This window comes from Macrobrachium rosenbergii, chromosome 42, assembly GCF_040412425.1.
Source record: "Macrobrachium rosenbergii isolate ZJJX-2024 chromosome 42, ASM4041242v1, whole genome shotgun sequence".
NCBI classification, from domain to species: domain Eukaryota; kingdom Metazoa; phylum Arthropoda; class Malacostraca; order Decapoda; family Palaemonidae; genus Macrobrachium; species Macrobrachium rosenbergii.
Genome location: NC_089782.1, coordinates 15,467,670 through 15,483,121, shown reverse-complemented (window position 1 = coordinate 15,483,121; position 15,452 = coordinate 15,467,670). Strand labels below are relative to the sequence as shown.

Below are 15,452 nucleotides of genomic sequence, written 5' to 3'. Positions count from 1 at the left end.
GTAGCAGGGGGGTTGAAAGAGGGAGACCTATTGTCTACCCTGCCTAGGCATTTCCTGTAGGCTACGGAGGCATGCGTCCTCTGTCCATATAAGTGGAAAACAACCGAGTTCCGCCATATTGGCGCCAGCTATAAGCTAACTGAAATAATAATTTTCCTTAGAAGTTAGCTAGATAGCAGCTAAATAGGAGGGAGGAATGTAAATCCTGACAATATATATATATATATATATATATATATATATATATATATATATATATATATATATATTATATATATATTATATATATATATATTATATATATATATATATATATATATATATATATATATATATATATATATATATATATATATACAGGTATATATACAGTATATATATATATATATATATACTGTATATATATATATTGGTGTGAAAATAGGCTATTCCTCAGCAAAATAGCAAGAAGGCACTAAATCAGACAGCTTGGTAGATGGTTTTCCTTTATGCATCACACCCCACCTTTTTTACTGATGTTTTACTTTATCATATTTTATTTGTAATTATATCCTAAATCTTCTTGCTGTATTTGTATATTTTACTTTGTATTTTTAGCCTCGATGATGATACAAGGATCTCGAAACGTAGGCCGTGATGAATAAAGGAAAACCATCTACCAAGCTGTCTGCTATATATGTACTGTATATATATATAGAGAGAGAGAACTTTAGTGTCAACATTGGATCACAGTAACTTGCTGGTGATGAAACTTCACAATGTTGAGTGTTGCCTACATATGAAATTCTGATTTTAAATATTTTTACTGTGATTGGAGATGAAACATCAATTGTGATAAAATGTTCTCTTGCGTACTGTTAGAATGTGTGTGATAATTATAGTCAACTAAACTTGTAATGAAATACGGTACAATAAATCAGACAAAGCAAAAAATATGGCAACACTACCTTCGTTGATCTGTCGTGAACTTGCTGGATTTCATTATTTTCATGTTTGTTTATGTATGAAATTCCGATTTGAAATATTTTTGGGAGAGAGAGAGAGAGAGATGGCACAAGAAATTTTTTAATAAATTTATGGGAGTTTATTTTTCTTACCACAAATGTATTTGTACGTAATCACAAAAATACTAACATGACGTAACAAACCTAGAATTCTGTTTGGAGGTACATATCCCGTCATTCTAAACTATCCGTGTATTTTAGATATGCTCGATACAGTAGTACTAGCTTAAAATACGTATCGTTACAGTAAATATAATTTCAAAATCTTACTACACAGGAAAATATCAATATACATAAAATATAAGCCCAGTACATTACATTATGCACAGAACGATGTGCGAAGTTAAGTAGGCCAAAGAAAACGTGCGTGTCTAAGTGATGGGGAATACGTAAGAGTAACAGTTGTAGACTGGTACGGTATTTAACTTTGCAGCAAGACTTTGAAATGATATTAGGGTGTACTGGGATGATAGTTTCGAGGTATATTTTTTTTTGAACTGTCAAGTTTGTTGATGGACTGTTAAAAAATAGGCAGTTATAAGCATTTCAGGGTTGTATATAGCCTACTTAAGAGGAACAGTAGTAGGAGATTACTGTAATGTAAGGTTATTTTGGGTAGTTTGTGGTGTATTTTTTATTTGAAATATTAAATGCTTTAGTATGATAATTTAAGGTATATTTATGTTTGAAATATCAAATTAAGGAGTGAAATAGGTAGTTTAAGGGGTAGTGAGGTATTTGCCAGTTATAAGCATTTTTAGAGGGGATTTTTGCATTTCTGCAGTAGGTTCTGAAACCTATAACCTGTGTAAAAATGGGGGAGCACTGTAGTTAATCATTCCCGTGAATTCTTGGTTTTGGGAAGCCTGTGATTACTTGTACCTTTGTCGGGAGGGGCTTGACATTGTCGGGCTTTTTGGTGGCAAAGGAATTTTACCACAGGTTTTGCTCTTTTCGCATTTGTTTTTGGACTATGAGTCCGTTTTTCTTGAAGTATTTGCAGGACCTGCCTGACGTCTCCCATGTGTTATTTGATGTTGGGGTTGAATATCAGTATATCGTCGACATAGCCGACGCAGAATGGTAGGTTGCCCAGGATTTCATCCATCAGACATTGGAAAGTTGCATCTGAGTTCCAAAGGCCACAGCAGCTGTAGTTGAAGGTGTATGTGCCGAAGGGTGTGATAATGGCCATTTTTTCTGTGTTCTCCTTTGTGACCGGGACTTGGTAGTATCCCTTCAGCAGGTCGATCTTTGTAAATATATTGGCGCCTTCCATCTGGTTGGTTATATTGGCAGTGTTCGGTAGTGGGTACCTATCAGGTACCGTCTAGATGTTGAGTCTCCGGTGGTCACCATTTGCCATCAGGTGTTGGTACCATGTGTAGTGGAGATGCCCAGGGGCTGGAGGCTTTTTGGCATATTCCTGCCCGTTCCATGTCTTAGAAAGCTTATTTGGCATGGGCGAGTTTGTCTGGGGTCAAACCTCAAAAACGGGCATGCACCGGGGGATCTTCAGTGACTGTGGTGCTTTGCGGGTATGGTCAGGTGGTGCTGCAGGTCGTCCTTAAATACCTCCGTGAACTCATACAGGAGGGGACTTATCTCAGGTGCTGGACTCTGTTAATTGGGCTATGGGGGTGGGTTGTGTGATCAGGGCTACCGGGGTGGGTTGTGTGACCAGGGCTACGGGGTGGGTTGTGTGATCAGCTGCTGTTTAGCTATGTTTACCAGTATGTTGTGGGCTTTTAGGAAGTCTGCTCCTAAGTGTGATGGTTACGTCTGCTGTGGTGAACTCCAGTTGTACTGCTTCCCACTGAACGACACTTTCATGGTCCTTTTCCTGTATATTTTCAGCGGGGCTCCACTGGCAGTGGACACCTGTAGGGTGCTGGGGGTTGGAGTGAGGTGTTTTTGCAGGTTGGCTGGCACGAATGATTTGATTGCGCCTGTGTCGACCAGGTACTCCATATTTGATCTTTCATCTACAATGAAAATACATATTAAGTATTTTTTCCTGTGCCTGGAAGAAAGACAGCGGAAAGCAGGCGCAGTTTCTCTTATGAGGCAACCGGTCTGCCCACCGCTGGCGTTTATTTTGTTGGGTGACCCTTTGGCATGTTTTTTGACATGTGGCATTCATTTTCACATTTTTGGGCTTCACTGCCAAACCTCCTGTGGTAGAAACAAATGCCCTTGGGACGTTCTGTTTTGGGCTTGTAATTGGGTTTGTTTTTCCACCTGGAACTCTGGTAGTAGTGTATTGCTGTCCGTCTGTGTTGGTCTGCTGCTGTGGCTATGGGGTGGCTGGTGCTATGGGTGGTTATGTAGGCTCCATCTATTTGTGGTCCAGGTGGATGGTGTCGACTGTCTTCAGGAAATTGTTGAGGTCCATGGTTGATGTGTTGGGGCTGGCCGTGACTGTTTGGCTGGGTAATTTTGTGAGTAGGACCTCTCTCACAAGGTCCAACATAGTCTCTGTGCAGCTGTGTTCCAGGGATCGTAACTAGCTGCCGTAGTTTCTTGTAGATGTGCGGGGGACACTTGTCTATTGCTGCCCCTACTTTGTCTAGAATTTCCTATCTCTGAGGGCAGGCGGCCTGCTGAAGGACGACCTTAGTTGGGGGTTCAGCACTTCGTAGGTGACAGTTGTCTTTTGGTCAGCGAGCCCTTCTGCGAACTGCTCGAAGATGCCATCTGGTAGGAACTCGAGGACAGTCTGCTTTGCGGGATGAAGAGATCTTCTGAAGATGGTGTCTGCTCTAAAGTACCAGGCCTCTGGGTTGTGGCTTGGGAAGGTGGAAGGCGAATGCTTGCTGCTGCAGCGTTATTGCTGGATGGGCTGGTACTGGCGGTGCCGGTCATCTTTGGGGTCACTAGTATAACAAGGCAGTGAATAAGAGGCAGGTTCAAGGTATTCTAATTTATTGACACAAAATCTCTGACAGGTCAAGAACTCTTGCGAGCGGAAAAGTAGCATTTGACATTAGGGGAAAACAGAGGGTGTCCTATATATAGTCAGATTTGTTTTCTTACACCTGAAGAATGGTTATCAATTCAATATACGGATTAGGAAGAGATTTCAAATACATGTGGTTAGAAAGCTTGCAGTGCCATACATACACTAGTAATTACAGTTCTGACAAGGACATAAAGTGTCTTCTGAAAAATGCATAAAAGATTGTTTGAAACAGGAGCACTGGATCTGTTTCCGGAGTCTCAGTGTGTCATGTAGATTTTTGTTTTGAAGCGAGGATGTCCTGAGGGTCCTGGTGACAGCTCTTGACCTCACAAACCCACCATCCTTATTCAGTGTGGTAGTCAGCTAACTTTAACAGTAGATAAGATTCATTCCAAATAATGATAATTTTCATGATAAAATTTATTTGGATACTTATCTGCTATTAAAGTGGAAACCTACGCTGCCTCCTCACATCTTAGTGGGTGGTCATAAAGAAATGTGACAAGAACACAATCATTCAAGTACTGTCTGGTAGGAAAACAGATGACTACAGTTACAGTCCTCGCGGGTTAGCCAAGCATATTTTGATTTTTAAATGCCAATCGCACCAAATGGCGTGAAGATAAAGCTAACTTTAAAATGGGTAAGTATCCAAATAATTAATTTTATCATGAAAATTATTTTGTTGAAGGGATTTTTTTTAATTTATCTAAGCTAGCCAATTTATAATAATGATCTTTATAATTTTAGCAAGTCACTGTAGTATTTTAATTTTGCATTGATTTTGTCAGTTAACTCAAGTTTTCCTTTTTATCTTTAATGATTTATAATGTACATGTAGTATTTAATTGTATTTTATTACTGTATCCCTGCGTCAGTTTAGTAACCTGCTTTTTCAATGTGCTTTGGTGCTTTTATTGTGCAAGTAATTTATCAGATTCCCTATATTTCCAGTGATAGTAATTTACTGCTAAACCATTGAAAAAGTGAGTAATTTAGCTTGGATTGTGGACTTACGAACTTTGAGTTAGACTAATGAGGTTTTATTGTAAGAACAAACATTTGGTAATTGTATATGTATTGAACATAATGGTTAGAATTGTCAAGAAAAAAATGTAGGTTTTAATCCAGGTTACTTGTAGCATCATGTATGAATGGCAGTTGTACGATTTCAGAATAATTACCCAAGATGTCCGAGAGATTCAACCGTCCAAGAACTCCTCCTGGTCCCCCTCCATCCTCAAACTCCCGCAAATCCTCTGGCCGAGGACCAGCCTCTTCCTCTGCCTCCTCCAAGTCACTACCCCCAAAGTCGTACAGTGACCGCTCGTTTGAAAAATATGACAAAACCTACAACAAGTCCTCTGGGTATCAATCCTCCAAGGATTATCCAGATGAGAAGTACAAAGGTGGCAAGTTGAATGATAAAGTGGCAGGTTCAAAATATGTATCAAAGAGTGTCTATATTGATGATAATTTCAAAGTGGGTTCCAGTCATTATTTATCCTCTCAGAGGTATGGTGAAAGCAAGGATGGTTACCCGGCTAAATACTCTGATAAAGGGAGGTATGGCTCTGATGATAAATATGCCATGACAAGCTCAGCAGCTTCATCCGCTACTAGTCAGTATGGCGGTAAGAAATATGACGATTACAGCTCATACCCAGATAAAACAAGCAGGTATCCCAAGCAGGATAGTGGCAGTTCATATTATGGAAGTTCCTATGATAATTATGGCTCTTACGATGGGTATGGTGCTGACAGACACCGTAGTAGTGGTGGCTATGGTGGTGACCATGTAGGGGTGGGTCCTATGAGTTTCAGTGGTGGAAGCCGCCTTGGTGGAGGTTATGGGGCCGACAAAATTAGTGGTGGTAACTTAGGATATGGAGGAGATAAACTGAGTAGAGGTGGTGGCAGTAACTACGGAGGAGAAAAGCATGGGCGAGGAGGAGGAGGAAGTGGATATGGAGGAGAAAAACATGGAACAAGTAACTTGGGCTATGGAGACGCCAAATCTGGTGTGGCAGGAGGACGTTCCAGGTTATATGGAGATGATGATCGTCGTGTGTATCGTAACTCTTACTCTCCTTCCCGAACTGCCAGGTTAGAGTTTTTTTTAGTATACTGTATGGTTATTGGAGGCTTTTCTTACATGTACTGAAATACTTTAATTATCAGTAGCCCTAGTAGATTAATGTATCTTAAATTTTGTTGCTTGAGTATCATCATCATCGTTTTCATTTAAGGATCACACTTAAGACAAGTTGATGTATGATTGTTTAACAAAATCTCCTTGTTTGTGAAATGAATTAGGGAAGAATAGTATACTGTGTGTGTGTATGTGTGTGTATCACAAGCAATACAGCAGTCAATTTGTGGATTTATCATATACACATACAGGCAGCCCCCGGTTAACTGTGATCCGGTTTTACGGTGCTTGTCCAGTGCTGAAAAGCGCCGATTTCCGCTTAACTGTGATCCGGTTTTACGGTGCTTGTCCAGCGCTGAAAAGCGCCGATTTCCGCTTATTGGCACTGATCCATATCCAACAGAGGGGCTGATAACCGAAAATCGGCACTTTTCGGCGCCTATAAGCCCTGAAAATCCCCGATTTTCGGTTAGTGGCAATTTTCAGTTATCATCACACCCTCAGAATGGAACCCCCGCCGATAACCGGGAACTGCTGGTACCATAATTCCTTTATACTATTATGACTCATAATTTATAGTTGTGTATTTTAAAAAAATTTTCAGAAATTTACTTGCATAGGATTCAAGTTTTTTCCATATCAAACTAAAGTGTGCCATGATAGATCCACATGTTTGGATCTGCTGTAATTTAATTGTAAAATATGTCTGAAGTTTAGCCTTTCGTGGGAGACATCTGATGCTGTTAGTAACTCTGAGGATCATTGTTCTTTTGACCTTTTTGAGGAGAAGAAATAGTGACATATTTCTGCTGAGAATTTAATCGCATTCAATGTGCAAAATGTTCCCTAGGTGTAACTTGGCTTCATTTCCATGGGCATGGTAAGAGTTCAAGGTTGGCATAAGGCTTGGTGGCTAAATGCTGCTCAGCTGTAAAGATATACAGTATACATAAATTTGTTACTGTTTCAGCCTAGTTTTCAATGTGAGTACACTGTATATCTGTATATCAGACAAGGAAGTATGTAAAGAAAAGTAATGTAGCATGAAATTTTTCATCAGTGATATGTATTCAGACTTCATGGAAGGAAATGCTACATTATGTAGAGAAAGGATTAGTGAGGTTGAATCTTTGAAATATTTAGGAACTTCATTATTCAGTATATGGTCTCTTTTCTGGATCGGGGTCCCGTGTCACCCGGTGAAATAGTCCATTCAGCACTTATTTCTAGGTAATTCCGTTGCTAGATACCAGAGAAAGCTAAATGAAATGCTGGAGTTACTACCCCCAGAGCGAGCTCCACTAGATGGAGTCGTGTATGGAAAAGGGTGAACTACAAAAACACGGAACCTTATCCTATAGAGATTCCCAATGTCAAAAGTCCCAACGAGAGAGGTGCGGTACAAGCCCATGCACTACTCATGGACTGTATACAAGGCAACACTAGCCGCATTCCATTTTAGCACGTTTTTTCGTTCACACGTAATTTCGTTGTGATCCTTATTTTGTGCTCTATTTTGGATTTTTTATGGCATCCTCGCAAGGTTCTTCTTCAATTACTTGAGTACCAGTGTTTTGTTGTTTTTTAGGCGATTGAGGCTTCTTATTTTCCTTTAGTTTAATAATTAAAGGGATTTATATCGCCCGTCTCGATCTCCTATCACGTCGTCTCTTGACCTCTCTTGGTCTTGGGTCGGCATGTTTGTTTTGTGTTTTTTGTATCCCTTTTTATTTGGGATATTTTACCATTAATGATCCCTAACTTTAGTGGGTTTGATTAATTTTTGTTTGTTCTGTTCCCATTTAACGAGAAGTGCTGTTTAGCGTTTAGGCTACGAGCTACTCCCTCGGGCCCATTAGCTTTTTATCATGGCTTCATTACGAGAGTGATTTTTATTACGGAAGTGATGTTTAGTGTTTAGGCTACGAGCTACCCACTCAGGCCCATTCGCCTTTTATCATGGCTTCATTACGGGACTGATGTTTAGCGTTTAGGCTACGAGCTACCCCTTCGGGCCCATTCGCTTTTTATCGTGGCTTCATTACGAGAAGTGTTGTTGAGCGTTTAGGCTACGAGCTTCCCCTCGAGCCCATTCGCTTATTATCATGGCCTCATTATGCTTTATTTTTGTCACTCACTTCTCTTAGCCTTTGGGGATCTTATTTTCATTGGTACTGTTACGGTTTTTACTTTGTTTTTATAATTTTGTTTATTTTGTGAATTTTGTGTTCCCTTCCTGGTCAAGTGCTGTCTTGCTGTTTAGGCTACGTGGTTCCCCTCGGGCCTATTCGCTTCTTATTTTGGCTTTATTTTGCCTTGTTTTAGACTCACTTCTCTAAGTGTATGGGAACATGATTTTCATTGTTACATTTAATTTTTGACCTTGTGCTTGGATGCTTTTGAATTTTGTTAATTTTGGGATACTTTCATTTAACTGGAGGTCGGTCATGTCCCTTCACGTCCATGTTGTGTTGGGCCTGCCTATCCTCCTACATGTTCCTTATAGACAATTTTTGTTTTATTATGTTTTTTTTTTTTTTTTTTTTTTTGGTTAGCCTTTACCCTTCTCCTAGGCTTCCTTCCTTTACATCGCCTCAGTTAGGTTAGCCTAGGGGTTGGCTGTAACATTTTTTCCCTTCGCAAAAAAATTCGTTAAGGAGGGGACGATCTCGATCTGTACGTATGAGTTTCATGTCGGTGATCTCGTTCTGTACATGTGTGTTTTATGTCTGGTGCTTCCCTTTGTTTGGTTTTGGCTTGGATATATTGCCTACGTCCACCTCTCCCTGTTTCGGCTTTTCACTTAGGCTAATGTTCCTAATAAGTTAAGCTGGAATAGCGAGGGTTTACCTGCGTAGCCTATCCTAGTTCAATCCTTCTTTGGGTTGCTTACTAATGGTGACCGGGAGTGCTCTCCCCACTCCTGTTCACACTTCTTTTACCGACTATATATATGTTATTTTGTGGTTTCGAGAGTCCCCTTCTCTCCCTTTTATCCTTTGCTCTCTCTCCCCCCTTGGTTTGTTTTCAAAGTTTGTTAACTTTCCAAGGCTTGAGAGCAATTATCCTTATTTTATGTTGTAGCCTACATCCCCTCCCTCTGCATTGATTGATTGTCCTTCGGTGTGTCTGAGTTGGCACTCCACCTGGACCTGGAGGTGACCAGGAGTGCTCTCCCCACTCCTGTTCACACTCCTTTTATCTTTCATTGCTCTCCTGGCCGTAGAGGTTTTTGCCCTTCCTCTCTTTTTCTCTCGCTCTTGTCGTGCAACACAGCTTACATAGCGAGGGGATCTATGAGAATCTCTGGCGCCCGGGGAGTGCTGTCCCACCCCTGGTCGCTGCTTCGGGTTACCAACCTCCTGGCCTATCCTTCCCCCTTCCTTTTACGTCGACTATTTCCCTTCGTGGTGCTTCCTACATGTTCGCACCTCACTGTTGGGATCTCATACGAGGCCAGTTAGCGTTCTCCACCTAACTGTCTTCTGCTTTATTTACTTTCGGCGTTCCCCCTCCTTTTTGCTACTACCTGTTCGGTGTTTCGTTATCTTGTTGGGCGCTCTCCTTGCTTACTGCCACGGCGGTTTTAGTGTTTAGCGGTTGGCGTTTATTCCCCACCGCTATCACTTCGTTCAGGATATCCTCCTCCGGGGTTTTCCTCTCTTGGCTCGAGTGCGCCCACTTCGAACAGTTCATAACCTTCCCACATTTTGTTCAAACATGATCGCCGGAATGTTCCGTTGACTCTGTTTTTATGTCTATGAGTTTTGTCCTGTTAGTCCGGTTTTCTCTCCGGTTTTCTCCGGGGTTTTCTTGGTCTGACTAGGCTGTGGCTGCTACGGTACTTTGCTCCGGCATCCGTTCCAGCATGCCCTTTTTCTCCACGTTTTCGGCTGGTTTTGTCAAGTGCAGGAATGCTCCGCTATCCTGCAACAAACCAGCGGTCACGGAGTCTATAGCTCCCATTCCGGTGCGCAGTCTGTTTTGGATTTATAGTTTGGCACGGAAGGTTATGAAGTACGCTATGCTCTCCTCGAGCAGGCTTCTTGATGAACCCGTAGGTTTTATATATACCTGTCGGTTTCGTCTCCGCCAAACTCCGCCTCATGTGACTTATTCTTGATTCGGAAGGTTGTAAAATGCACGCTATGCTCTCCGAGCAGGCTACTTGATGAATCCGTAGGTTTTATTTACACCAGTCGGTTTTATCGCCGCCAAACGCCGCCTCCTTTGGCTTATTATTAGTCGTTTGGCACCCGGCAGATTGCGTTGTACGCTATGCTCTCCCGAGCAGGCTACCTGATGAATCCGTAGGTTTCATATATACCTGTCGGTTTTACCTCCGTCAAGCTCCGCCTCATATGGCTTATTAATAGTCGCTCACTCCGGGCGATAAATCGGTAGGTTTCACATATACGCCTATCGATTTCACTCCGTAAACTCCGTCTTCGGGCGGGATTTCGTTAATCGGTAGGTTTCATATAAACCTATCGGTTCTCCGCCTCTTGTGGCTTATTAATAGTTAATCTTTTGGTGTTTGGGCTCTCTGGGCGAGATTCTCGGTGGATCGGTAGGTTTCATATACGCCTATCGATTTCCTCCGCCAAACTCCGTTTCCGGCTAAATGAGATTCTCGTAAATTGGTAGGTTTCATATACACCTATCGGTTTTTCCTTCGCCAAACTCCGTCTTATATAACTTATTGATAGTTGTTCCTCCGGTGTCTGGGGTCCTAATTTTTCCCCCTCCTGGAGGCTGGCCGCTAAAGTCTCGTAACTCTTATCGCTTCAAGCTTAAAATTGTTTACGGAGAGTTTTCTGAAGACGTTCTGCCTTCTGTCTCGTATTCTCGGACCTGTGAACATCGTGCCCCCGGAGCGATAAGTAGGTGCTGGGAATAATTGAGGCAAACCTTTTCTGCTTAGCTCGAATTAGGTGAGGCAAACTTTTCCTTTAGGGATTCGTTACCTTCTCATCCCTTTTCGACGGTTCCTGGTCTACCGTCCCTAAGGTGAAGTCAGTAAAAAAAAAAAAAAAAAAAACCCTTCTTTTTAAACCAAGAAGACCCGCTCCGGGGCCCCTCAAGGACGTCTCGGATCTCTAATCCGGTGCCATCTACTGAGTTTGGCCTCGTCTTCTGGAAAGGGACACGGCCCAAGCAAAGCAAGGCGGTTACCCCTCCTTCCTTTGTTGAAAACTCTTTTTACGGGTCTCCTTATAAGGAGCTCGTTTTGAGGGTCATTGTCAACCTATTAAACTAACTATCTACCTCATGGTCCATGCCTTCCCTTTCCCAGGAGCTTAAATCCCAAGAGATTAATCTCAAGACTCATTGTCAATGGATCACCTGTTAAGTCCTGCTCCGTTCCGGAATTCTATCGTTCCGGACATCTCCACCTCTTTTCCCCTCCAGTCTGGGGAATCTTGGTGCCTTCCCTTTATGCTTCCCAGCATGAAGGCACCCTCCTGTCGGGGGTGTGGGCACACGGAGGTTGGTGGAAGGGCATTTCTTCCCTTCCGGTCTGGTATCCTCTTATCCGGTTTTACCAGACTGTCAGAACGAGCATGGCATCTGTCTGGCAGGATCCATAAGTGAGCCCTCAGCTAGGGGCTGGACACATCGTCTCCTGAGAACTCTAACGGAGTGGCAGGCGGAGAATTCCAAGTTCACGCCAGCTGTGGGGTCTTACGTGCTCTCTTTGAGAGCCCTGTTTCTTACCCCTTGTGCTCCGAATGTAGCCCCTCTTATCAACAGGCTTGTTTTGAAAATGTATCGCTGAGGCATTTCCGGAGACAGATAACACAGATACATTCACAGTGAATCTTCTAACCCCGGACTACGCTCCTAATTTATTCAGCGCACAGCTCCCTAAGCTTCCGAGTCAATTTTCGGAAGCTGAAACAGGGTGTAAGTCAGACTTGCCCATTCCGCCTTGAGCTGAAAAATCTTATGAACAGTTTCACCTGGAGAATTAATCTTTTCCCAGGTGGGCGTTGTTCGGCCCATCTGGGGCTACTGTTGTTACCCAGGGCCTCCGTTCTCATGGGTGTCTACCCTACGAGCAGAAACGGTCTGATCTTGCTGGGACCTGTCCCAAGTCCGGCAAGAAGTTCATGTAGTTCAAGAGCCCCCCTGCTCAGGTGGTGGTGCAGGCTCTTCAGGTCTCTGCCCCTAGACAGCCGTCAGCTCTCACTCCCAGCCTCCACCTCGATGTGTGCGGGTTCAGCCAACACATCAGCCCCTTGTAACACCCCCGTGTGTCTCTGCCTCCCCCACGTGCCTGCCGGAGTTTTCTTTGCTTCATACGAAAACCTAGGGAAAGAATTTTCACTAGACATTTGGCCAGAGGCTCTGACCCTCGGGTTATCATAGGAGCAGGGATGCATCCTACTCCTCTCCGAGAATTGGGAAGGCATTCGCTTCACGGGAGGCAATCAAGCCTCCTCCCTGTAGTATTTCTCATATGGGTGGGAGGCTGTACCATTTTGGGGCCACTGGAACTTCAGTTCCTGGGCCCAGAGTATAGTTATCAGGGCTGGGGTGGAGCTGGACTGTTGTTCCCCAATCAGGTTCAATCAGCCTCCGGCCAGAGTTCTGGGGGTCTTTGTGAATGGCCTGTCAGGCTTTTTCAGTCTGCCAAGGAAGTTCCCTTCCACTGGAAAATTTTTCGGGCGTGTCCCGTTTGTTTTCCTTATTCATGCGGCAAGTCTCGGTTGCTTACAGTCTTGTGGGTTCGGATCCTACTGCGCTGTGGAGCCGTAACCACCTCTATAGGCCTTTCCGGCGCTTCCTTTCACATCTCGGTTGCAGAAAGGTCCTATCCCTTCTTGGGATTCAGACTCGGGGAGCAGGCGTACCCCTTCAGGTTCATGCCCTCCTCAATGCGGCTCCAGAGTCTTTGCCAGTTTGAACAATACCGTAGTTCAGCAGCTCCGGTATTAGGAGGCTATGCTAGCTGCATGTCTAGTTGCCTGGCTCATTTGGGCACCCAGCGTCGGGAATTGCCTGAGGGCGCCGGTCATTATAATCGGTTTTTAGAGTCTTTGGGTTTCTAAGTAACCAGGTAGGAATCCCACCTGATTCAGGAGGGTAGCCTTCCGTAGTTATGAAGCCAGTGGAAGTGGAAAGAGATAGCAAGGGCATCCTATCATTTCATTATCTCAAGCATACCTCTCCCGTGCCCAAGAAAAGGTCCTGGGTTTTCTCCAGTTTGCTTCAGTGACGGTCCTCCTTCTGAAGTCAAGGCTGGAGTTTATGACCAGGGTATGGTGGAGTCAGGGACGTGTCTCCTTGATTCCTCCTGCTTGAATAGTGGCCTCGGCCTTGCACAACTGTCAAGTGCTTACCGAAGTCAGTTCCTCTCCAGCTTTCCCCCTCCGGCCTCAGTATTCCACACCGTCACCTCTTGGGCGGGTGAGGTGGATATTTTTGGCCCAATGAAGTACATGGTACTTAGTCGGTCACGTTCGGCAGTTCCATATCAACGCTTTGGGGGCGGTGACAGTCTTCCTGTCCTTGGGAAACTTCTTCCCCCAAGAGGTTTCCTTTTAGGCTGGTTCTGAACAAAACAGCAATAGTGCACTGCGTTAACAAGTGGTTTTGGACTCGGTGCTCCGTTCAGGTTATGGTTCATTCTTCTCCATAACCAACAGACGCAGGTGCCTCTGTCTACCACCCTTCTCGTAGGGGTTCAAAAGGTCACTGCTTTTTCCCTATCCAGGGCCTCCCCCCTGGTGCCGGAATAGTCCTTAGGCGGAGCGTCATTCAGGTAGTCTTGTGACCTTTTCCTGGGCCTGGAAGTAGGTCTGTTTGCAACCCAATTCAGCCACAAACTATCAAGCTGTCCCGTCTGGTATAAACTCAGCCTGCGTCAGCCCCCTCAAACTCTGATATCCTGGCTTTGTGGTCTTTGTGAATCTTACAGTTTAGGAGGAAACTGATATTGGTCCTGTTATTACTGTTTTCCTGAAATCAGTTAAGGGATCCTACTCTACTGCAGTATGGTTCTGCAGTTAAGTAACTAGCACTCTTCACATAGTTTTCAAGCTATAGTACTGATGCGACCGCATTGGCCTCGAGAAAGTGTTTTGTTGGAACCAGACTCACAGGCCCTTAACTTTCATCCCTAAGGTCTGTGTTCGTCTAAGAACAGTACTCCATCCCACATTCGGTTTCCTGGTCTTTGAGTAATGTATCGGAGTTAGCTTGGTAACCAACAATCATCTTGTTCTTACCTTTCCTTGTTAAGGAAGTCCCAAAAATTTTAATCAGCTTAGCTTCTAGTGTTATTTTTTTTCTGTACTGTCTGAACCCTGTCTGTCGGAACCAATCAGTTTGGTTTCCCCTCATCAGGGTAGTGTTGTGAATTCTCACCCTAACTTTCTATCTACAATTGAAGGTCCTCATTTTCGTGGTCACCTTGGAAAGTACTCCCCTTTTACAAGGTCTGTTTCTGTGTCCAGTTTTTCTCCTTGCAGGCTTTTTAGACAGGACCTCGCAATTTTGTCAGGTCCTCTCCTTTCAAAAAAAAAAAAAAAAGGGGGCCTTTAAAAAAAAAAAAAAAGGGGGCACTGTCATTGGGTCTGCTATAGGCAGGAAGTATTTTCTTAATACAAGCCTATTCAGGTGCTATTCTAAGCTCATGATCTTAGACGGTGACCACTTACATTTTTTTCATTACATGAACTTAGAGGACCTTACTTATGTTCAGGGTAGAATTCTCCTAGTTTTCAACGTTTCTATTTAAGTCTTTAATAGCATAAGAATGATGTTTATTTCTCTGTTACTATTTCACCGGGTGACACGGGACCCGATCCAGAAAAAGGATTTTGACAAAGGAAAAATCTATTTCTGGAGAGGGCCCGTGTCACCCGGTGACCCACCCCTGTTTTTCATTCTCTCCTCCCTTGATAAACTTCATTCTAGTGAGGTGGGTGCTAACATGGAATGCGGCTAGTGTTGCCTTGTATACAGTCCCTTGAGTAGTGCATGGGCTTGTATCGGCACCTCTCGTTGGGACTTTTGACATTGGGAATCTCTATAGGATAAGGTTCCGTGTTTTGTAGTTCACCCTTTTCCATACACGACTCCATCTAGTGGAGCTCGCTCTGGGGATAGTAACTCCAGCATTTCATTTAGCTTTCTCTGGTATCTAGCAACGGAATTACCTAGAAATAAGTGCTGAATGGACTATTTCACCGGGTGACACAGGCCGCTCTCCAGAAATAGATTTTTCCTTTGTCAAAATCCTTTAAGTTTGAATTTTGGCTGCAAGAAGATTGGAAACAAATATGCTGAAATTGATGGTAAAAGTATGAAAGTAAGATTTGTATAG

The 15,452-nt window shown here is 43.4% G+C and overlaps 1 protein-coding gene across 13 annotated transcripts in view; it reads left to right on the top strand.

Moving 5' to 3' along the window:
• LOC136827977 (serine/arginine repetitive matrix protein 5-like) overlaps window positions 1–15,452 on the top strand; it is a 105,182-nt gene that overhangs the window by 55,026 nt on the left and 34,704 nt on the right. For all 13 annotated transcript variants that reach the window (XR_010849859.1, XM_067085565.1, XM_067085570.1 and 10 more), the window contains one exon: window positions 5,142–6,072. Coding sequence is in view for 12 of the 13 variants with exons in the window: in XM_067085565.1 (XP_066941666.1) it covers window positions 5,156–6,072 (917 nt within the window). In the remaining variant the exon portion in view is untranslated. The remainder of the gene's footprint in view (window positions 1–5,141; window positions 6,073–15,452) is intronic.